General features: G+C 33.9%; 1 protein-coding gene across 2 annotated transcripts in view; it reads left to right on the top strand.

The window, feature by feature from the left end:
- LOC136036239 (uncharacterized) overlaps positions 1 to 23,868 on the top strand; it is a 43,694-nt gene that overhangs the window by 17,869 nt on the left and 1,957 nt on the right. The window contains exons 7-16 of one of the 2 annotated variants that reach the window (XM_065718339.1): positions 106 to 525; positions 2,509 to 2,670; positions 4,162 to 4,263; positions 4,878 to 4,979; positions 5,428 to 5,505; positions 8,597 to 8,806; positions 9,952 to 10,175; positions 12,687 to 12,964; positions 14,777 to 15,114; positions 17,621 to 17,874. In XM_065718339.1, the coding sequence (XP_065574411.1) occupies positions 106 to 525; positions 2,509 to 2,670; positions 4,162 to 4,263; positions 4,878 to 4,979; positions 5,428 to 5,505; positions 8,597 to 8,806; positions 9,952 to 10,175; positions 12,687 to 12,964; positions 14,777 to 15,114; positions 17,621 to 17,874 (2,168 nt within the window). The remainder of the gene's footprint in view (positions 1 to 105; positions 526 to 2,508; positions 2,671 to 4,161; positions 4,264 to 4,877; positions 4,980 to 5,427; positions 5,506 to 8,596; positions 8,807 to 9,951; positions 10,176 to 12,686; positions 12,965 to 14,776; positions 15,115 to 17,620; positions 17,875 to 23,868) is intronic. The other variant, XM_065718340.1, reaches the window with a different exon arrangement.

Raw genomic sequence — 23,868 nt, 5'->3', positions numbered from 1 at the left:
TTACAGCTTACGCTGGACTACACAGCTTATTCACTTTCAAAATTATGAATGTATTTACTTAAACTTCTTGGGCAGAATTTTATGTATGTCTTTTTTTTCTTTTAGGTCGTAATTGAAAGACCTACACCTGTCCTGGATCACCGTGTTATCACAAAAACAAAAGTTGTTACAGTGACGCAGACATCAGCTGTTCCCGTTCAAACAACTGTCCCTGTTACTGGATCTCAACAACATCTCGGCAACGTCTTCTTGAACCAAGAGAACGTCCAAGTTGAAGCTCATGTCGTAGAGAAACCTGAACGTTTTGATGTTCACTTGGAGGAATATCGTCCAGTTGTAAATACAGTAACTGTTGAAAGACCATTAACCGTCGAACGTCCAGTCATTGTCGATAATATTGAAAACATTGATGTCAATTTGAGTGGTACCGCAGGTTTCGCGCTTGGACCTCAACTAATGGGTAAGCCAGAAACCACAGTACAAGTGGCCGTAACTGGAGAAGAAATTGTCGGAAGACCAGACCAGGTATGACAAAAATATGTGATTCTGAAATCACAATCTTGTGATTAATTAGGAATGTTTCAGAACCCTATCAATTTTGTGTTCGCAGACCAATGAACTATTTGGAGGCTGATCCTTGACCTGTTCTGGTCAAGACACGTAAGGGTGTAGCTTTGGGGTGTAGTTCTGTGTATTTATTAGCTATGACTAATTTCTGGCCTGTGAATTTCTAACCCGTATGCCAATTATGGTCCTGAAATTTTTCGGAGTCCTAAAGATGCAAATAATAGAAATTGAAATGATTAAATATTGACTACAATAAAAATTAGCATAAATCGATAATAAAACAAATAGAGGTAACGATAAACCTCCCTACTCTGTAACCGCTGGTTTCTTGTGTACCTCGGATGTTTGTATTCCTTGTCTGATCTAGGACTCTTTCCCCTTCTTTCATTCTCGTTTCTTTTTCTCATTTTCCCCTTTTCTCTTCCTTTTCTCACTTTGTTTTGTTGTTTTTTTTTTATTTGAGAATACTTTCTAGATTTGTCATAAAAAATTGTTGTAATTCAAATGCAGACAAAGGTATAAAACAATATTTCTGAAAAAAAGGTTTATGCTGCTTGGGCTTTATTTCCAACTAGTCATGGCTTGATGGCAACTTGATTTTAATTCAAAAATCAACGGTCCAAGTCCGTTGTTCCAGCTGGAGCAAAACAAAATCATGTTTATTGATTCACAACCATCTCAACCACCTCCTCCAACTGTTGAAGCATGTCAAAACCAATTTGTAGTCGTGAGCAACTTCATGTATCTCAGCTGAATTTTGTCAAGTGATAGTTCAATCGAGAGCAAAGTTAACGCACGAATCACCAAGGCATCTTCTGCCCCAGAGAGATTCAAAAAAAACCTAATATAAATGTGTCGTCAAGATACTCTAATGTGACAATCAAGATACTCAATGGATTTGTAGATTCATTCCACCTATATAGCGCAGAAACTTAGCTAGCAACCATCACGACTCTGAAGAAGCTGGATGTAACTCGAACAAAACGTCTCCAAAAGATAGAGGGACTGATATAACCTTATCAGTAACACCGACTTCCTGACCCGTTCTCCATTATCCCTTATCCCTTATATTATATTATTCCATTATCCCTGCAAGTATGGCAGTGAGAGCTAGTATGGCAGTGAGGTGGGAAACACCTACTATTTGAACCCTATGGGCACTGGGTGGAAACGACGTCGGGGTCATTCAAGAATGAGATGGTGTGATAGTTGAAGAATGAGGTCGTTCAAGATGGTCAAATTTTATCCCTATGCAAGACGAGAATAAGATTTGAAAATGCACCCGCGGTTGCTCAAGACCGGGTACCTGGATAGTGTCTACACTCTCGAAGCTGGCATCAAGTCGGCAGGGGAATTAAATCGAGTCGAGTCATTTGATCCGATTATCAACTTATGTGGTTTGATAAGTTATTTGATTTGTATGAGATGGTAAGGTCTACAATAAACAGCTAATAAATAGCTACAATAACTAGCCAAGATATTTGAATTTTGTGTGGGATGGCAAGGTCTACAATAAAAAGCTAAGAGAAGGTTGATATAATGATTAATATAAGAGAAGGTTTAATACAATGATTATTAGTTTTATATCGTCAGCTTTTTCACTATTGTATTAATTTTATTTCTAATTATAAAACACTAATGTTTAGTAAAACTGTCCTTGTATAGTTCATTCCATAACCTTAAATGACTCTTATTTCTATATCATATTATTCTATTATTCTAGTTTATAACATATTATTCTAGTTTCTGGACTTTTGTAGTAATATTAGTAGCAGTAGTAGTATTATATTAGCAGTAGTAGTAGCAGTAGTAGTAGTATTAGCAGTAGTAGTATCAGTCAACTGAACGATAATATATTACTGGAATACATAGACGGGATATTTTTTTTTTTGATAAAATTTTTTCGTAAAATAGTTTAATGAAAATTTTCTGCACTTTCAGGGTGCATTCATGGGTCAAAGCTTTACCTCTCGCCCATTTGTACAGATGCAGCAACCAGGCGCAGAATGGTCAAGGAGACCTTCTGCAGGAGCTTCGGCACAAGCATCAGCTCAATTTACAGGACAAAGCTTTGGTGCTATACCTGCACCTATTGTGCAACAGGTAATAATTTTGAATAAGTTGGATATCATCAAACAGGTCCAAATAAATGTGTACTTGAACGTTTTTAAACATAATTTGAAAGTTATTTCAAAGTGAAATGATATGGACAACATGAAGTGTGGATTTCAATACAACTTATCTAGACCTCAATACTATTTCTCTGTACTTGTGCCCTTCCTTTTTTCTTTGAAATGAATGCACATAACGTCTCGAGACGTTAGAAAAGAAAATATCCTATATCCCATTGGTAATTGAATTGTAATTCGCAAAGCATAATCATTTTGTAGCACAGTAGTTTGATAGTTTTCAACGACAGTGGATAGTTTCGGTCATTTTTTAGTTTTGGCTAATTTCTGGCCATTTATTACTAAAATTATCAAACATTTTTTTTATTATTCCCTCCTTGTATTTTTTGATGACTCCCCCCTAAAAATGTCCTGCGTACATGCTTGCCTTCTCGTATGCTAACTCAATTTCTGAAAATGAAATTGCATCAATTTTTGCGGGAGTCAAAATGTAATTTCAAAATGTAGGGATGGGTGATTTTTTCTTTCGATCTTTATCGATGACAATACCAAAAAGGGCATTTTTCAGTGAAAATACCCAAAAAAGGTAGTGTTTAAATCCAGAAGGAACCCGTATGCCAAAAGTAAATGCTTCGAATATTGTTTTTCCGGAGTCCTAAATATTTTTTATTAGCTTATTTTTATATGGGGTCCTAAAAATTGTTTTAATTTAAATAAAGAAAAAGGTTCCAAAAATTGAATTGTAATTCACAAAGTATAATCATGTTGTAGCACGGTGGATTGATGATTTGCTTATCGAACCCCGATAATTGGGTGACAAGCTTATTGGTGACAAGATTATTGGGTGACAAGCTTGCTACTTGTCCCTGTGAAAAAAAAAAAGATCCAGCAACTGAAACACTGAATTGATGCCCTATCCACCAGCAATGACTGAAAGATTTATCCTTTATCCCTTAAAATATTTAAAATATCCTTAAAAATTAAAATATCTTATGGGAAAATTATTTGTTACTATTTTCTTCACCTAAAATTCAAATAAATTACACGAACGGGAATCTCCTTTTCTGGTGCCTACAGTTTAGACATACTTTATACATACTTAAAATAAGTTTGTGGATGCGAGGCACATTTGAAAGAAATGTAGAAAAAAGCGTTACTATATTAATCACTAATGTAGGAAAACAGTCTTCCTTTTCTCTTTCTGTCTTCTTAAAAACTACCTGAAGATGGAAATTTAATAAGGATTCCAAGATGAGGGGAGGGGGCTTGTGAAATTTTCCAGATAATAAAGGGTGAGTTTGGTTAAATTCCATCTCGTTTTTCCAGAATTTTTATACCCTTTTATGCAGATATTCAAGAAAAAAATTACTGAGATACAGGTTGATAAATTCAAAATTTTCAAATCAGTTTGTTACTTGTGCTTTTTGATGTGCAAATGGCGCAAAAAATTATTCTTTACTTTCAGATGCAGCCTATAAGACCATCTGTATCTGCGGAAGGATCAATGGGAGCATCAGCTCAGGCCATGGGACAAGGCTTTGGAAATTGGCAGCAACCTACTGTCCAGGTATATTTTGTTTTGTTTTAGTCGGTAATTTAATTGGTAGTTTCCCTCATTCATTCTGGCTATGAAACAAAACACCTATAGAAATCCAATTTCTCTTTTTGTTCCCAGAATTCCCCTTCCAGATTCCCAAAGATGACTGCAGACATTTTTTTCATCTCTTAAAAAAGAACAAGCTATTTCAGGAAGAAACATAGATGCCAGGAAGAAGAGGGGGAGGGGGAATTTTCCCAAGGATCTGAAGTAGATGAATCATTTAAAATTTAAATTAATTTAATTTTAATTAATAAAAATTAAGATTTAAATTAATTATTATTTAATATAAATAATTAATTAAAAATTCTCCTTTTCTCCTTCTGTCCTCTTAAAAACTACCTGATAGAAATTTAATAAGGATTCCCAGATGAGGGGAGGGGGCTTGTGAAATTTTCCAAATAATAAAGGGTGAGTTTTGTTAAATTCCATCTCGTTTTTCCAGAATTTTTATTCCCTTTTATGCAGATATTCAAGCAAAAAATTACTGAGATACAGGTTGATAAATTCAAAATTTTCAAATCAGTTTGTTACTTGTGCTTTTTGATGTGCAAATGGCGCAAAAAATTATTCTTTACTTTCAGATGCAGCCTATAAGACCATCTGTATCTGCGGAAGGATCAATGGGAGCATCAGCTCAGGCCATGGGACAAGGCTTTGGAAATTGGCAGCAACCTACTGTCCAGGTATAGTTTTGTTTTGTTTTAGTCGGTAATTTAATTGGTAGTTTCCCTCATTCATTCTGGCTATGAAACAAAACACCTATAGAAATCCAATTTCTCTTTTTGTTCCCAGAATTCCCCTTCCAGATTCCCAAAGATGACTGCAGACATTTTTTTCATCTCTTAAAAAAAGAACAAGCTATTTCAGGAAGAAAAATAGATTCCAGGAAGAAGAGGGGGAGGGGGAATTTTCCCAAGCATCTGAAGTAGATGAATCATTTAAGATTTAAATTAATTTAATTTTAATTAATAAAAATTAAGATTTAAATTAATTATTATTTAATATAAATAATTAATAAAAAATTGATACGAATAATAAATAAATAGTTAAATAATTAAATTAATTAATGAAAATAAATATTTAATAAGTAGGATAATTATTATTATCAAATTATTATTATTCTTTTTTTAGATGCCCGACAGACCATTTGTATCAGGTGAAGGATTTGGACAGAGTTTTGGAACTTGGCAACAGCCTTTTGTCCAACAGGTAATTTTTGTATTTTCTGGTGACTGATATTTTAACTAATTTACTGTGTCGATTAGGACTGCGATAATTCAGAACATTTTATGATAGCATTTGAAAAAATTCAATTTGAAGCCTCCTCCTCTTTCCTACAAAACCTTCTACCGATGGGTCCAGTATTATGTCTTCTCCAAAATATTCTTACCCATTCATAAATAGTAAATAGAGCTTTTTAATTTCAAAATTTTGGTTCCTATATCTTTGATATCTTTATCTTTTATCTTTGATCTATCCTATATCTTTGATCTGCTACACGCTTGTGAATAAAATTAGATAAAAACAAGTTTTTTCAACTTAAAGCAACGAGAAACATCAAAACTTCAGATCACATAGATTATCACGTATATGAAAGGGTTACTCCTGCAGAGCAACTCGCTCTTTACGCTGAATTTTGAGCGATTTTTTCAACTAAAAGTAAGGAGCAACATTAAAACTTAAAACAAACAGAAATTATTACTTATATGAGGGGTTTACTCCCGCCCCCCCCCCCAACACCTCGCTATTCACGCTAAAATTTGAATTGTGTCCCAATCCTTTAAGGACGATTCCTGAAACACTAGGTTCGTGTAACTAGAACAATAAGAAGCTTTTTTTAAGTACTAGAATACTTTAGCATAAAGACCGAGGTGTTGTGGAAGAATAACCCGTCATATACGTAATAATATTGAGCCGGGTTCCGTTTTACTATTGAGCCGATTATTACGTTTATTAGGGGGTTCGTCCCCAGTCAATACTTCGTTCCTTACACTAAATATTTTTTAGTACTTTCAAAAGAGCAATCTGTTCTAGAATTCGAAGTTTAGTGTAAAGAGCGAGGTAATGAATAGGGGGCAAACCTCATATACGCAATAACCGGTTCAATAGTAAAACAGAACCCGGGTCGATATTATTAAGTATATGAGGGGGCTACTCTCCACAACAACTTGCTCTTTACGCTAAAGTTTTTTAGAACTTAAAAAAAATCTTATTGTTCTAATTAGAAGAATGTAGTCTTTCAGAAGTCGTTCTTAAAAGATTGGGACAGAATTTCAGCGTAAGGAGTGAAGTTTTGTGGAGGAGCAACTCCCTCATATATGTAATTTCTGATTGTTTTAAGTTTTAATGATCCTTACTTTCAGTTGAAAAAGTTTTACTTTTTATTTAATTTCTGATCGTTTTCAAAAGAACACTAGGAAATCTGGCTACATCTTTATGAAAAAATCCCCCCTACCCATGAATTCATTCTAGACAATTTAATCCTAGTGAAAATTTATCCCAGATTTTTACCCTTAACATCTCCACGCGTAAAATTGAGACGCAAAAGAGAAAGCAAGACACAAGAACAATTTCGTTCTTGTGTCTTTTCAAAGAATAAGAATTTTGACAAATTCCCCCACTGTAGAATTTCCCCTGAAAAATTCACCCTTTGGAAACTTTCTTCCCCATGGAAAGTTATCCCTGAGGAAAATCCCACCAGTAGAAAATTCCCCCCCCCCGAAATATGTATACATACTTCCCAATGACAATCGGTTGTACACTTTTAGAATAATGTCTGCTTTCATTAAAAAAGAAGATAGTCAAGGTTAAATTTATAATAATGCTAAATTATATCTATATATCTATATATTATATATATATATATACATATATATATATATATATATATATATATATATATATATATATATATATAAATTATGTCTATATCTATAGATATGTTATTTGTCTATACATCTATATATATGTATATCCGTTTTTTAGATTTTCGGTTACTATTGAGCCGGGTCGCTCGTTACTTGCAGTTCGTTGCCACGAACTGTTTGAAAAATAAGTTTTCCGTTCTCGTTTGAATTTAGGCTGTGTGACATCTGATTGATCGATACGGGCTTTAGTATTTTTTTGAAAGAGGTTTTTACTATTTTACAACAATTAGTTGGATGTGAAAGAAATATACCGAAAAAAAAATGCCATCACATGAATCCTATGATGTCTGTGACCAACGAAGAGATGTGAAGGCAGATGTCTGTAAAATGACTTCTTTTCCAATTGTTCTGATACTAGATTAGACGTTCAGCGATCGATACTACTTCTACTTAAACTAAATTTGTTAACATTACAAGTTACAAAAAGTAAGGAAATAGATGTCACTGTCAACTTAAGGGCCTGAAAGTGGATTTTCGAGTGAAGCAATTATTATATTTGGCATGGGCACGTATCGAGTAGTGTATTCACTTGTCCCAACATCAATTATTAGAAGTATCCAAAAATGTATGTATTTCCTTGAAAAGTGTTTGGTACCACTTTTCCTCGAAGAAATGAGCTTTTCCGATCGAACACTTTCAAAATTTCTGTACTAAAAAACTAAAAGGCTAATAGTGGTTTACGAAACATGTGACGATATAGACTGAAATCCACAGGTGACACAATTTTTTTTCCAATTAAGAAACGAGGACGATTGATTTGAATTAGAATGCAGCTTATCCCCCATGTATGCAAAATAGTCGCCACTCCCTGTTCTAAAATAGTATAGTAATACGGCCTAAATGGTATGGTTAACCAATCGGTGCTAGACAGAAAAGGCTCTATCACTATCTTAGCTCTTTGACTATCTACCTTGGTTATACTGCCCTAGCAATGACGCATGGACGGATAATAGATAGACATATCTATTAACAAATGAATTAACAACATTTTATACAATCCTAACAAGCGGGAATGCCAACAACTATTCCATTTTAATTCAAAATACTATCAACAGTATTAATATCAACAGCATTCTATCAACAGTCGACAGAAAATACTATCAACGTCATCTAGCATGTGGCGACATTTGGCATTTTTCAAGCTATGCAATCATTTTTTTTTGTTAGGAGCTGAGATCAGACACTTATTATTAACCTAAATACCAAGTTTTTGCTGACGCTAGCTTCTAGTTCCCACTCTATTCTTTCAATGTTTTAATGATTCAGTTTCAGGATTAGGGTGTTTCCATTTCATTCCAATTCTTTCCATTTCAGATTTCAAAAAGGCTTCATATCTTTGACCCAGGTTTTTTATATTCTCAATATATTTTCAGATGGCCCCAATCAAAGAGGCTCCAATTGTTTCGCGCCCTGTAGTAAGCCCAATATCTGAAGCTCCTCAATCAGTAGCTCCTGTCATTTCAACCCCTGAAAATACAGCAACCAGGCCTAGCGGTCAAGTCTCAGCTCAAGCCCAGGCTCAAGCGTCATCCCAAGCTATGGGACAAGGTTTTGGCAATTGGCAAACTCCTTCTCTCCAACAGGTATTTTAAGATGTCAAAACTTCTAATAAAATATCAGAGGGCAGTGGAAGAGGGAGCAGAAAATTAGCATGTTTATTTTTAGAAGAAACATTTTTTGAATATCTTTGGAAGTCCTTTCAATCGTATTACATGTAGTTTTAATAAAGGGAAAAGAACGTCCTCGAATAGGATAAAAAAGGTTCAAAGAGGGTAAATAATATGAGGTACAAAGAAGGTAAAAAAGAAAAAAAAATATGCGGCTTGATGTTGCTGTAAGCTGGCAGCAACAATAATGCCAAATTTTTAATCTTTATTTTCAATTAATATGTTTACCATAATATACTTTTCATTTTGTATACTTATCATACTATTTACTCACTTAGTTATACTTATATTTACTATGCATAAAAAAATAAGGTCATTAAAAGTGTTGGCCTCATGTGGCATGATACTGTGATTAATTTTATATTTCGGTCTTTTTTTATAATGTTCTTGATGATAAAATATTTGGAATTGGTATAACTGTTCATTAGATTAACTCTTCAGACAGCGAGACTGCTAAACTATGAAATATATATGGAATTTATAAAAAAAAAAATTAGTGACCTTTTTCTAAGCGTTTCTTTGGTATATATAAAAAAACATCAGCTTTCAGAGGGTCCCATGACTCATCTCTCGCTTTTAAGAAAAGACGAGTCAAAATATAGTCCATCATGGAAAAAGAGCTGTCCCATCAAGCTTTCAGGCTTAGGTTATAAGATGGATAAGACTAGAGCAATGCAAAGTAGAACAAATATTATGTTTATTAATGAATCACATCATGATTTGGGGTGAGTATGATTTTGTGTTGATTGAGTCACCTCCGCGTGTATGGTTAGTATTGCTTATAAGTTGTATAAATTGAAGGCCATTTAATATTGACTATTATTGAGTGAATATTTACACATCGAATGAACACTTTGTCAAATAGACATAAATTGTTCTTTTACGATAATTAAGATTGGTCAATATCAATAAATTAAAGTTGACCCGGTGTTATAAGCAATAAAAATAATAATTAAATAATTAATTAATTTAATTTTAATAATAAAATAATAATTGTAAAATTATACTGAATAATATTATTCTCGAAAATAATAGTTAATTCTTTTACCATTTCCTTTTAGCCAAGGCCTGCTATTCGTGTTCCTGTAACAACACCAACTCTGACTAGAAGACCTGCCACTACAATTGTTATTGGTAAGAAATTTAACTGCTACCCAATTACTGCATATCGCTGCGATGAAACAACAGAACGAACTGTCGACACCTTTGGCAAGTTGCCATGGTATGAACGTCCTTGGTTCCGTGATTGGGCCTTTGAAGATGGAAAAGATGAGACTGGATTGGAGTGAGTATAAATTACATGTATACAAGTTGTATAAATGACTACTAATACTAATAACTCTCCGCAGCACCCAGCCACTTGAAGCCTACACAGCTATGCACGCTTCTCCTCCATCCCAATCTACTCAAAGCCTCCTTCTTTACACCCTCCCAGAAAGTTCTCATTTCCTTCAGATCTTTCTGTGACATTCTCCCAACCCAACTGCGGACTACCTGCTTTCTCTTTAGTTCTAGACACCAAAAAGGACAATCTTCGGCAATCTATCATCCTTCATCCGCAGAAGTTGTTATTACATAGCAACGGAGATAATCAATTACCACAATTATTCACTAGATTGTAAGAATCTATGACGGGTATTGAAATTTGAAAGCGATTTTCTTTTTGTTTCCTAGATCGTAAGGCACCCAGGCTCCCAATTTGTCAGCCAATCTCATGTAATGAAGATGATGAGAATCGTTTTATAACCTCGGTTCATTTTTTCGGCTAATCCATGACTAGCTTGCCAACCGTTTCTCGTAGTTGAATTCGGTCATCCGCTGCAGTGCGAGTCATTGCTGCTTCAGCTGCTTTTTGGACCAGACGAAAAGCGAAAAAGAGCAGTTGTCAAAAGTTCAAATAAAAGCCCTTAAAACCTGGTTTCAAAAAAAGGCTACTGCTAGTAGCATGTAGAATTTGAATAATGATAATGTGAAATGTTGATTCTGGATGTTCAGTTTCTAAGCTTAGAAAGTAATTAAAAATTACTCAAAATGATGATTGAATATTATGTAGAAGGCGATTAAAGATTGAATATTATCTAATGTTTATTAAACACTTTGTCACAAAAAATCGACAATCGTTTTTTAACTAGAATTGAAGTTGGCCCAATATCAGAATGTTGGGATTGGCTCGGTGTAAGCAGTAAAAATAATAGGTAATATATAGTAGTAGTAGTAGTAGTAGAAAAATTTTATTAGAAATAAACATTTCTTAATCAATATCACAACATAAGTGAAGCTTGCGTGGCTGTGCTAAATTCAAAGAGAATAAAGAGACAATATGGAGAATAAGAAAATATGGAGAATGAGACCATATACCGAAATAAAAAAAAACATAAACAGTACACTACCTTGCGTGACCCCAAGACAACAAAAAAAACACAAAATATTACATAAATATAATAATTAATTAATTTAACAATTAATTAATAACATTAATTAATTAATTAATAACAATTAATTTAAGCAATTATCACGATATTATTCACATAAGTCTACAACATGGCATAGCAATCGTTGTATCCGGGCAAAAGCAGTCAGACAAGTTTATCCATTGACTGCTAAATGCGAACTGATATAGTAAGATATAGTAATATCTTTACATTTTGCTATTTAAGTATAATTATATACAGAGTATTGTTATTTCTATTATACTTAGTTGCGTACTTCTAACACTTTCAATTTCACATTTAATTAATTTATTTTTAGTTTATAGAATGTTTAAATAAACACCTTTACAGCAACATCTCGTAGATATATAGTGGCATTTTTCTTCCCAGATTGAAAGGCATTGGAGGGCAACTAGGTCCCCTCCCACGCCAATTTTTTTCCAAAAGCCACGGATTAACGTTTTGAAAGCCGTTTTGTTGAGCATAGTCAAAATATAATAACGAGCATTAAAACCAGCATTAAAACTTAAAAAGAACAGAAATTATTACATATATGAGGAGGTTTGCCCCTGGTCAACACCTCGCTCTTTACGCCAAAGGTTTTTTGGTACTTTCAAAAGAGCTATTTATTTTAGTTAAACGACCTTTGTGATTCAGGAATCATTGTTAAAGAATTGGAACAAAATTCAAACTTCAGCGCAAAGTTGACAAGGGGACGAACCCGCTCATATACATAATTTCTGTTCGTTTTGAGTTTTAATGTTGCTCCTTACTTCAGTTGAAAAAATTTCTTTTTTTATTTAATCAACTAAAAAGATCAAATTTTGATGCTTGTTCAAAATATTTGAAATTCATCAAGTTTGATGTTACTATTCAAAATTTACGAGCCTGAGGATATTTGTCCGATTTTTGAAAAAGTGAAATGTTGCTCCTTACTTTCATAAAACTTTTTTTTTATTTAATTGATCAAAAGGACCCAATTTTGATGAATATTCAAAATATTTAAAATCTATCAAGTTTAATGTTACCCATCAAAAGTTACAAGCCTGAGAAAATTTGTTCAATTTTTGAAATAAGTGGGAAACACCTAAAACATATTGTAATCTGAGAGAAAATCACACGATTAGATTCAGCATACTAAAGAACCCTATTGTTGAGGTTTCAAACTCATATATACAAAAAAGCGGAATTTTGCATTTTTTGCCAGAAGATCATGGATGCGTTTTTTTTCTCAGGGTGATCCTTTCAAACTGTAATAATCATGTATGATTAAGTATTTGGGTTTCCCTGTCAATCTGATACTAATTTTATAGAAACTTCAAAATCGTCGATTTAATTGACCGCCTTTATCTAAATATTTATTTTAGCTTTGAAGAAACTGATGATGACACTGAGAAAAATCCCGAGGAAGCTGATCGCTCATACATGCCAAGAAGGCCATATTGGCCCCGTAGATATCCACAAGCTGTTTATCCATACACTGTTTATCCTTATGGACATCTTACCCCATACTATAGTCGATACTGGCAGCGTTATCGTTCAGACGTGCCCCGGGCTTTTGAAGCAGAAGAAGAAGAAAGAGCTATGGCTGAAGGAAAGAATGCCTTGGAAGTTGGGTTGCATATCCGTAGTGGCATGCTCACAGGTAACGCATCCTCAACAAGAGTTTTATTTAATGCCATCTAAAACTACCTGGCGGTGTTCAGGAGTCATCATAATGGTTTATTACGTCCTTGGTGGTAATCTTGTTTCCTGATAGCTGCTTTTCAACAGGCCTTTCCTGATAATTTTTCTACCAAGTACTTAGAAGATACTCGTATCTCCTCAGTCCCTAGTCGTATCCTTCACTCACTGTTTCAAAGCAAAATAGTAACAACCGAAAGAGGTTGCTGCATGAGGCTATAGGTTAGACCAAATGAGGCTAGATTGGGCTGCATGCAGGATCGATGTGAAAACCTATTGCGTACCAAAGACGTGATAACCACTGTACTGTTACGGTGGACAGATGCTCGAAACTGTTCCTCCACCCCCTAACAAGCCCATCCACACACCCCTTGATATTCTCCTTCTGCAAAGATGTCAAGCTTGAATTAATAGAAACCATCAAGATATCATCAAACCAAAATTATCCCGTCAAATAGGAATTCCGTCCAGGGGTCTGGAAATGAACTATTCTTTTGTATAAGTAATCAAGGTTTAAGCCCACATTAAACCATGTTAAAGTGCCATGCTAACGCCAGTCCAACCACCAATATTTTTTTCTTATGCATTCAACTTATGCATTCAAGATTTATGTGCATTCAACTGATGGCTTAAATTACTGTAATCTTATCAAAATTTAGAACTTTGCCATCGTTTAAGGTCTGTTGGTCTTTCAGAAGCTTGATAGACTATAATAGCAGATGCATTTAGAAATGGAATTTTATTTTTAGAGAAAGCATAGGGAAGGTATAAAACTTTATGAAAAGGATGATTTTAACCATGATTCCTTTTTCATTTGTAAATAAAATGGAAAAAATATACACAGAAAAATATTTCTTTACATTACACGTACATTTTTATTAATATGTAAGGTTAATATAATTAATGTTTAAGGTTAATATATATTTTACTTACAATTGTATACATTTTATTCATTGTCTTTATTTATTGATAATATATTAAATACTTATATTTATTTGTTATTTATATTTTTTGAATTTAATTTGTATGAACGACTTTGTTATTTTCCAAAAATTATTCGTTATTTGTTTGTTAGCTTATTTATTAATTTCAGGGTGGAATTTAATTTATATAAATCAACTTTATATATATATATATATATATATATATATATATATATATATATATATATATATATATATATATATATATATATATTTTCATTTATATAAGTTCATTAAGTTTATATAAGTTCATTAAGTTTATTTAAGTTCATTTGTATAAATAATATAGATAATAAAAAAAAGTAAAAATTAATTAAATAAAGAAAAAATATGAAATAAAAATGAATGAAAGTATAGTACTATTTTGTAAAATATAGTACTATTTTGTTAAATTTGTAAAATAAATTTGCAAAAATATTTCAACTAAATTAATATTACATAAGCCTATTAGTTCTACAAATTTGGCATTTAAGGCTGCTGAAAAGCCGATTAGATTTGGATTCGATTTGTTTTGTAAAGCTTTCTTTGGGAGAAAGGTTTCAGTTTTTAAAATGTTGTTGTTCCACAAGAAAAGTTCTTTGGTTTTGTTTGGAATTGCTTCTCTAGAAACAATTGCCAGCATAATGAAATCTGTTTTTTTTTTAAACGTAAAAAAAAGTCTAAATCTATATCTAGATCTGAAGGTAAGGTAAAGTATTTACTATGTACTGAAGGGAAGGTAAGACTGAAGGTAAAGTATTTATGTAAGAGAAATGTAAGGTTGAAGAAAAGAGGATAATTTTCTGTTTCAGGAAACGTCAAGAAAACCGAAAATGGCTATGAAATCCCATCCGCCTCCCTCAACTTCCACTCTGATCTAAATGGCAAAACAGAGACAGCACGAGTTGACGCAGCCCTTATTAGGCATATTGCTAAATTCATATCAGATTCCAGCACAACCTTCCAAGTTCCAATCCTAGTAGTCACATCGAAAGACGAGGGCAAAATGATGGATTTCAGAAACGCAGAAATTGTTACAGCTAATTCCCCAGAAACACCAGTAAAAGTTGCAGAAGAAATTGACGAAAAGGGCGAATCCACAGCTATAACACTTCCTCTAGAAACGATTGCCAGCATTATGAAATCAACGGTAATCTTTGTTTTCCTTTAATGGCGCGGCTGGCTTTTTATTCTGGCCCTGGTCTTCATACCAACTCAATTCGATCTTCTGTTCAGTTTAGTATATGACAATTGACTAAGTTAAAATAGTATCCCAAAAAAGTTTCTAGCAAGCCGTTTACATACAAGTAATAACCAAAAAGCTATATAACCATAAAAAAAAAGGAAAATAAGTGCTTCATATTCAATTCTGTTCAAATTATGACAAAATTAAGTTAAAAATAGCCCCCCCCCCCAAAAAAAAAGTAAAAAAAAATCTGGCAGCAGACTGGCTGTATAAAATTATGAAACAGCTAAATAACTATAAATAAAGCAAAGAAAGAGGCGAAAGTACAAAAACTTTAAAAAACTTAAAATTACCTCTACCTAGCAGATGTCTTTTAACTTGCTTCTAAGAGATTCTAGGTTATTAGCCGACTGAATGCTCTCCGGACTAGATTTCCATGCACCAGACTCAAATTAAAAACTATTATATTCATTATTTTTCTTTTAATTCTGTTCATTATATAGATAGATAATATAATATAAAATAGATAATATAAAGATAGTAATATAAAGTAAAATAAAAATTATAACAAAATAATAAAATAAATATAATATTTATAAATATAAGTATAAAAAATAAATCAAAATAAAATAATATAAAAGGTAATATTGAGTCGATAATTCTGTTTAATCCTTTTTATTTTTTTTCTGTAATTTCAATTAAGTATAAAAGTCAAGACCATCTATATTAATTAGTAAGTTTACGTGTAAATCAACCCTTATAACCCTTATAACTATGGTTCAACTTCATTTACTTCAAAACCGCCCAACTCAATTCCCATTCGGTTCAAACTCGAATAGCTCAACCCCCCCCCCCCCATTCGGTTCAAAACCAAATAAATAGACTCCAATTCAGTTCAATTTCGTTCAACTATCAATCATTATTTCCATCAGCTGTTTGTTGTTGTGTATATTGCCACTGGCTTTTAAATACACGTGGTTTTGATGCGTGGTTTTTCAATACCATTCAACATGGTGTTTATAGAATATATAAACTTATAGAAAGTTAGAATATATGATATTTATAGAACCTAAATTTAAAGAGCCTAAACTTTCTTTGTATGGAACTTGTACTATATTTTCACACTCTAAAGTCTAGAGGACTTTTTGATATTTGTCTTTTGCATTGAATATTAGTTTAAATAACTTGGATGTGTTAGTAAATAATTGTATTGTATTTCAGTTGAATGCTTAGACTGTATTCCAACCTCTTGGTTCTCATTCAGAAATGTCTGAAACTTCTAAAAAAAATTGGGTTTATTTCCGAATTTTTTAATGATATTCACAACCTAAACTCTTTTTTTTTTCTTCTTGGATTACCGCCGAAGTTATTTTGGAAAGAGAGGGGAGGTAAAAACCTGCTATTGGCACCAAATCTTGCTGGGCCTATAAGGAGGGATATCTCTCGATTTAATCCCATTAAAACTCTCTTAGCCAAAAATTGAGGTCGTGAAGGAATTAATCAGAAAGATATTACTATAAATAGGAGTGGGGTTAGAATTTCCATGCTCGGAAGGGGCGACGATTTGTAGGGAGATTTTTAAAAATTATCTTTGTAAGTTATCAATATGATTTCGACGATTTATTTTTATGATTCTCTGTCTTAGGTTTTATAATTCGTCTTAACTACCAGAGCTAAGAAAATAGCATAGCGACTCAAATACTTTTTTATAAATTTGGCCGTCTACTGGGGTTTTTGGTTACTAAAAATTATCAACAACACAAGACTTTAAAAAGAAGTAACTGATCAATATGTAATAAGTGAAGGGAAACTTGGACTGAGAAGTGAACTTTACTCTTAAAAGTAAAATAATAAGAATAATAAATATGTATAATGAAAAGAGAAATCACCAGTGCAACAGCACAAACACATGTTGAACAGCTCTAAACAACTAGGAAAAACGCCTTTAATTGTACGCCTTTAAGCACGCAACAATATCATCACTAGCCACTGATTTGAGCGACGTTTTGAATCAAAAATTTTCTTTTGTGGGTCGGGAGACCTCCTTTAGGGGATTACAGATTTAATAAAATTTCTTTATGGGACGGGGTGAATTTTCAAAATCACTCGCGTTCGCGTTTTTCGCTGATATCTGTTTAATGAATTACAATATTTTCAAAGTACTTTCTTGGGAGCTCTTCAGATTAATCATGAGGGCTCGCTACCTCCACTATGTACAGGTATGACAACAGTTGGATACTAAAGCGCTTGCTTAGGCTTAAAGGTACTAATCTTATTGCATCAGTATGTTTATCGCTAATTTTTTAAGGTTTTTTTTTTATAGACTTTGAAGTGCTAGCTTTACTGCATTAGTATGTTTTTTGCAGGCTGTTTTTAATTCTCCACATATAATCATATCAATGCAAACCATATTACAACCATATTACAAACAGTCAAAAGCTTGTTTCACTACTATTTCTTGAACTTTCAGGACTCAGTTCGTCAAAATATAATAGACAGCATCGACGCAGGAAAATTTGAAGGAGAAACTCGTGAAGCAGCTGGTTCACAAGAGGAGCGGACCTACAACCTCACTCTAAGATCTGAGAACAGGTCCGGTTTGAGCCGCTGCAAATACTATGCCAAGTGCTGGAAAGGGCGACCATTCCTTAAGAGGTGCATAAGAGGTCACTTCTTTTCTCGTCTCCACGGAAAATGTATGCCACGTGTCCATGTTAGAGAATGGTGAGTAATTTTGGGGATATTTTTTACGATTAAATGCCAGTTTACTTTATACTGAAGTTCGCAAAAATACTCATACCCCTAATATAGCCTCTCTATATAATATAGATATAATATAATATAATATCTATATTATCTCTATATATGTCTCTATGTATGTCTCTATATAACATATATATATATATATATATATATATATATATATATATATATATATATATATATACATATATATATATATATTATATTATATTATATCTATTATATAGATATATAGATATATATATAGAGACATATCTATTATATAGAGACATATCTATTATATAGAGACATATATTGATTATATTATGTAATTCAAATAAGAAAGCAGGAAGGTTGCACCTCTTGTAATGGAGGGTTTTGCTTCTTGCAAATTTAAAATCTATTTGTCGTAGTAATTTTTTATTTATTGACACTAAAGGAAACATCTTGAAAAATCTAAAGGCACTGATCTTGAACTTTTTAAAGCAATGGTCCCTAAATTTATTTCATCCCGACATCTAGGTGAAGCGGCTATATCAGAACCAAATTTGGCCACAAGTGGGTGTCTTAAATATGCTCTTGTTTAGCAATTATTTTCCGTTTATATGTTTATTGTATTGTCTCTACCCTGTAGCTCAATGGCACATTCACACAAATTTAGGAAGGATGGGAGACAAGGATTTCTTTCAATTAAAATTTTTTAATTAAGTTTAATTAATTTAAGAGATACAATTTTTTTTTTCAAAATCTAACAATCTTTGAGAAGAAGTAAAATCTTTTTTTTAATTATACTATAAAATTATGCTTAATATTATACTAAGATTAATAGATAGATAGATAGATAATTTTATTCACCCACTCGATACAAAACCACAAATGGCACGAATGGAGTATAAAGAAGAAGAAAAAAAAAAACAAAAAAAAACACTTAACTGCAAAAACAAAAACAAACGTTACGATACACCGCCAATAAATAAAAACATTATTACAAAAACTCACTAAGGACGAATTGCAATTGCCAGACTACTAGGCCCAAGCGACCCCAAAAATTCAGAACGACGTTTCGTCACAGCAGCAATCGGATCTGTGATACCGAACCTTGCAGACATCTTGGAATTTTTAACCCACGGTGGGGTATTTAAAAGAAATTTTGCATATTTGTAAAAAAGTGATCGAAGGTTTCTTTTATCGCTAACACTAAATATATGCCAAAACGGTGATAAAGCCAGAAAGTGTGGGATCACCAGTGCATTATATAGCCTAGCTCGAATTTGTCGATTATATTTCGCTTTAGTTGAAGATAGCGCCCCGTAAGCCTTACGTGCCTTTTCTGCGAAATTACTTATTTGGCGAGCACGTGTAGATGCCATGTTATGACCTATAGGCATTCCTAAGTACATTATGGAGTCAGACAGTGGAACCTCTTGAGCACCAAATTTGACAGCAAGATCTATACAATCTGCATTTCTCCTATTGAAAGCAACAATCTCGCTTTTACTTGCATTAAAAGATAGGCCTATCTCTCTATAAGCATCATCTAGAATCTGAAAATTTTCTTCAATACGAGACAAACATCTACTTAAATTAAAAATATCATCTGCGTAATTAAGTAATGTTACATCCGAACCTCGGAAAATGCAGCTCATTTGCACTAACTTTTGGGCCTCGAGAACACTATTATTATACAACCGGGGTGACGAAATTGCACCCTGCCTAATGCCCTTTCTAACCGGAATAGCATTTGGTAATACAATCGGCCCGTTAGGAGACGGGACTTTAACTTGGACTCGAAGCTTCTTATACATATCCCGAAAAGGCAAAATAACCGATCGGTCCACACCACGTATATGAGCAGACACTAATAACTGGGGATGTATCCCAGAATCAAAAGCACGTCTAACATCGTGACTCGCTAGAATAAGGGATTCATTCAGTTCATCAGCTTCTATTAATATATTAGCAAGAATATAATGGACGTGCTCGCGACCAACACCTTTTTTAAATCCGAACTGATTATCGGGGGTAGAACATTGAAAAGCAATATGATCTATAACTAGCAATTCCATAAGCTTACATAAAACCGGCGAAACAGTTATAGGGCGGTAAGATACGCATTCAGACGGATTTTTCCCTTTTTTCAAAATAGGTGTAATTACTCCAGTACCAAAAACATCGGGAACGAGACCAGAATTAAAGATAATTTGGAATAGAAGCTCTAAATGACTCAGGAGACCAGCAGTACCATGTACAAGATGCAACCCACACAACTTGTCGACACCTTTCGATTGTTTCTTTTTTAATTTTGAAATTGCACGAATCAGATTAGGAACAGTTACTATGTAGCCAACACCAGAACTAGGCAATTCCATGAACTTATCAAGTTCGACTTCATATTTATCTTCAAGATCTTGTTCGGGTGGAGAGAACTCAGAAGTAAAGTGGGACACCCAATCTTGCTCAGAGATCACAGGTTCGACACTATTCTGATCACCATTACGTTTAAGAAATCTCCACACAGCATTTGGATCATTACTTATCAATTGACTATGTTGATCGATCACTTCACATTTATGCTTAGACAAAATCTTAGCAAATCTGCGTTTGCTGAACAGCCGAACTTCATTTACAACACCTGATTTCGGACGACCACACTCGTTCCAGAGCCTAAGCCAAAATTTTGCACGACCACATGCTTCACTTAGAGCAGGGTTTTCGGACCACTTTGGAATTTCCGTTCCCACTCGGACTTTACGAATGGGGACCGCAGCGGCCTCGGCAGATAACAGTGCGTGAGATATTTCACTACAGTAGATGTTTAGTAGCAGCTGTTTCTCTTCATCTTGAATACATACACTCTGCTGTAGTAATTGGAACGGCACTTTAATCTTTGTGAGAATCTCATCCAATACGTAATGATAAGTAGCCAGGTCAATTTTACTCCAATTAGTTTTGATTTTCCACTTCTTTTCATTAGTTGGGGGGTTAGGAGAGGCAGGAATTACTCGAAAAGTGTTTATAATTGGAAAGTGATCAGACGCGCTTACGCTCAGATCTACGTGCGAATTGCCGCAAGCTGGAGATTGGATGGAACTTAACATGAAGTCGAGAGATGAAGTCGAGCCTGAGTTATGGATATAAGTAAAACACAGATCATTGTTAGCAAGACGAAGACCGTCACAGGAAGATAGGAGGATCTGTGCTCGAGCGTTAGACTCATCAGTCAAGTCACAGTTCACGTCACCAGCGACTATACATTCAAGGCCCTGGCTAGAACAGCTGCCCACCGAACTCGATAGCTTACTGCAGGCTTCACTAAATTTTTTTTCTGATTTACTGTCTCTGTAGTCTGTTGGCATGTACACAGAGTGGATAACAGTTTTGTGCACCTTAACAGCAACAAAAAAGTCTGAAGATTTATACAGAATGGGATTTAACCTGCTGCTAACAAGAATGGCGATTCCACCGGACGGCCTTCCCCTGCCCGATGACTTTGCAGGAGTAGCAAATACTTTGACGCCATCGTTTAGCTCAAGCAGACTAACGGCTTGATTCGAGAGGAAGTGTTCCTGCACACAGAGTACATCGTTATAACATAACAATCCTTCTAACAGTGGCATTTTATCAACCACTCCACCATTTAAGTTCCATGAAACAACCCGTATAGAATCACCGATCATTGTTTAGAAATTAGCTTCTGAGCTACTGGACATTGGAAGCTGTAGCACGGGTGTCGAGAAGAACCACACAGAGCGCATTTGGGGGCATTTTGGCATGGATTGTCCCGAGAGCTGGAATGATCTCCACCGCACTTTGAACATTTCGGGGGATCTACACAAGATTTTGCTGCATGTCCGTAGGACTGACAGTTGTAGCACTGCATCGGTAAGAATTTAAATTCTGTAATGGGTAGTCGCTCGTAACCAAAAATGGGCGGAGAGTTCATTGCGTTAAAGAGATGAGCTTTGCTTTCAAACTGTAATTTGAATGACCGAGTACTACCAATTTGTACGGCCTTAACACAGTTCGGTACAACTGAGCGCAGTTCATCATCTGAAGTTTCAGTGGGAACGTGGCGGATTATTCCGAAGAAAGCGGGAGTTTTTACTTTAACACTTATAGTTGAGTCACTTTTACCCACTGCCTCAGCCAGGGACTCGGCAGCATTCTTGTTGTTCAAGACTACTCTCCATTCAGATTTCCTAGGTTTCAGCTCCACAATGTTCGAACTAGTATCACCACATACTCTGTCCAAATAGGATTTCCGAGCGCTAGGGTTCGAAAGATCTTTCGGGGGATTCTTCAAAACAACCGCATATGACAGTTTCGACATGATCGTGTTGGTTTCTGCCGCAGGCATAGCAGAGACAGAAGGAGAGGGATTAGAATCCACGTAACTATCGAACTTAGCACACAATTCGTTTACTTTCCGGGTTGTATACTAAAAAAGAAAACCCTTGAAACCCAAAAATATAACTTTTTTATTCCTGACACGTTCTCTATATTTGTCTCTAGTCCCCACTCTTTGTTTCAACTATTGATAGTTAAACTAGAGTAAACTATAGCAGTTTTAATATGTTTTACTATTTAGTGTTTCTAGTTTCTACTCTACTTTAGTGCAGGAAATTTGTGGAATAGGCTTTAATTCCTATTTCAGTTTTTTCTTCTGGGAGAAAAATTAGCAAAGGCAACTATAGATTTCGGATGCCGGAATTTTCGCCTTAAGCACTCATTTGGTGTGATTTGTTCTTTTCCTTGTGAGCTATAGCAAAAATTAATATTAATTATTATTAATTTATCATATTGAGAGTAAATATATGTAATTAATATAATAATCTATTAATAATAAATCACAATTAATTAAATTTATTTAAATAGACCTGTTAAAATTGGGTTGAAACTAATAGTAATTGCAGTTAAAAAAAAAAAATAACAAATAGAATTTTCCTTCTTTTGACTAGTAGCAAAAATTAATTATTAATTTCTTAAGCGCTATCAAACACAACTTTTAGAGATTCCCTTCTATTGATTGGTGCTTCCAACCCCAAAAATGTCCATTGTGGTTCCAAGCACTATTTATAAAAGATTAATTTATTAAGTGCCCAAACTTTATCAGTAATAAAGTTTTTTTTAACTGAAAGTAAGGAGCGACACTAAAACTTAAAACGAACAGAAATTATTCCGTATATGAAAGGATGCTCCCTCGTCAAAGCCCCGCTCTTTACGGTAAAATTGTTTACTGTTTTAAAAAAATAGATTTGAGAGAAAGAGTCAAACTTTTGTGTAAAGAGAGTGTGAGGAGGGAACAGCCCCTCTCATATAAGGAATAATTTCTAGTTTTAATGTCGCTCCTTACTTTAAGTTAAAAGAACTTGTTTTTTCATTTAATTTCTGAACGTTTCTAAATTACTGCATGTTTTGATATTGACTCTCCGCACATAGACAATTAAAACATTTTTTTTTGGCTAAATTGCTTTCCCTTAGTTTTGATCGGACGATTTTGAGAAAAATAGAGTGGGGAAGGAAGCATAGTTGTCCTCCAATATTTTGGTGGCTTAAAAACGCAACTAGAACTTTTAATTTTTTACGAACTTTTTTACTAGTAAAAAACATACGTAACTTACGAATTAACTCACGTAACGAACTTCTATATTCGTATATTTTTATTACGTATATGAGGGCGTTTGTCCCCTGGTTAGTATCTCACTCTTTACACTAAAGCTTAAATCTTAAAACTTAGGATGAACCCTGAATCACAAAGGCCGTAGAATAAATAGTTGAAACTACTCAAAATAATTTAGCGTAAAGAGTGAGGTATTTAGGAGGAAATGAACCCCTCATATACGTAATAATTTCTGTTTGTTTAATGATTTAATACTGCTCCTTACTTTCAGTTGAAAAAAAATTCATTTATTTTCCCATTATTTTTTGTTTTAAATAATGATAGAAAATCCTGCGGCCCCTTCATGGAAATTCTCT

This window comes from Artemia franciscana, chromosome 15 (assembly GCF_032884065.1).
Source record: "Artemia franciscana chromosome 15, ASM3288406v1, whole genome shotgun sequence".
Classification (NCBI taxonomy): Eukaryota; Metazoa; Arthropoda; class Branchiopoda; order Anostraca; family Artemiidae; genus Artemia; species Artemia franciscana.
This window is presented reverse-complemented; position numbering and strand designations above follow the sequence as displayed.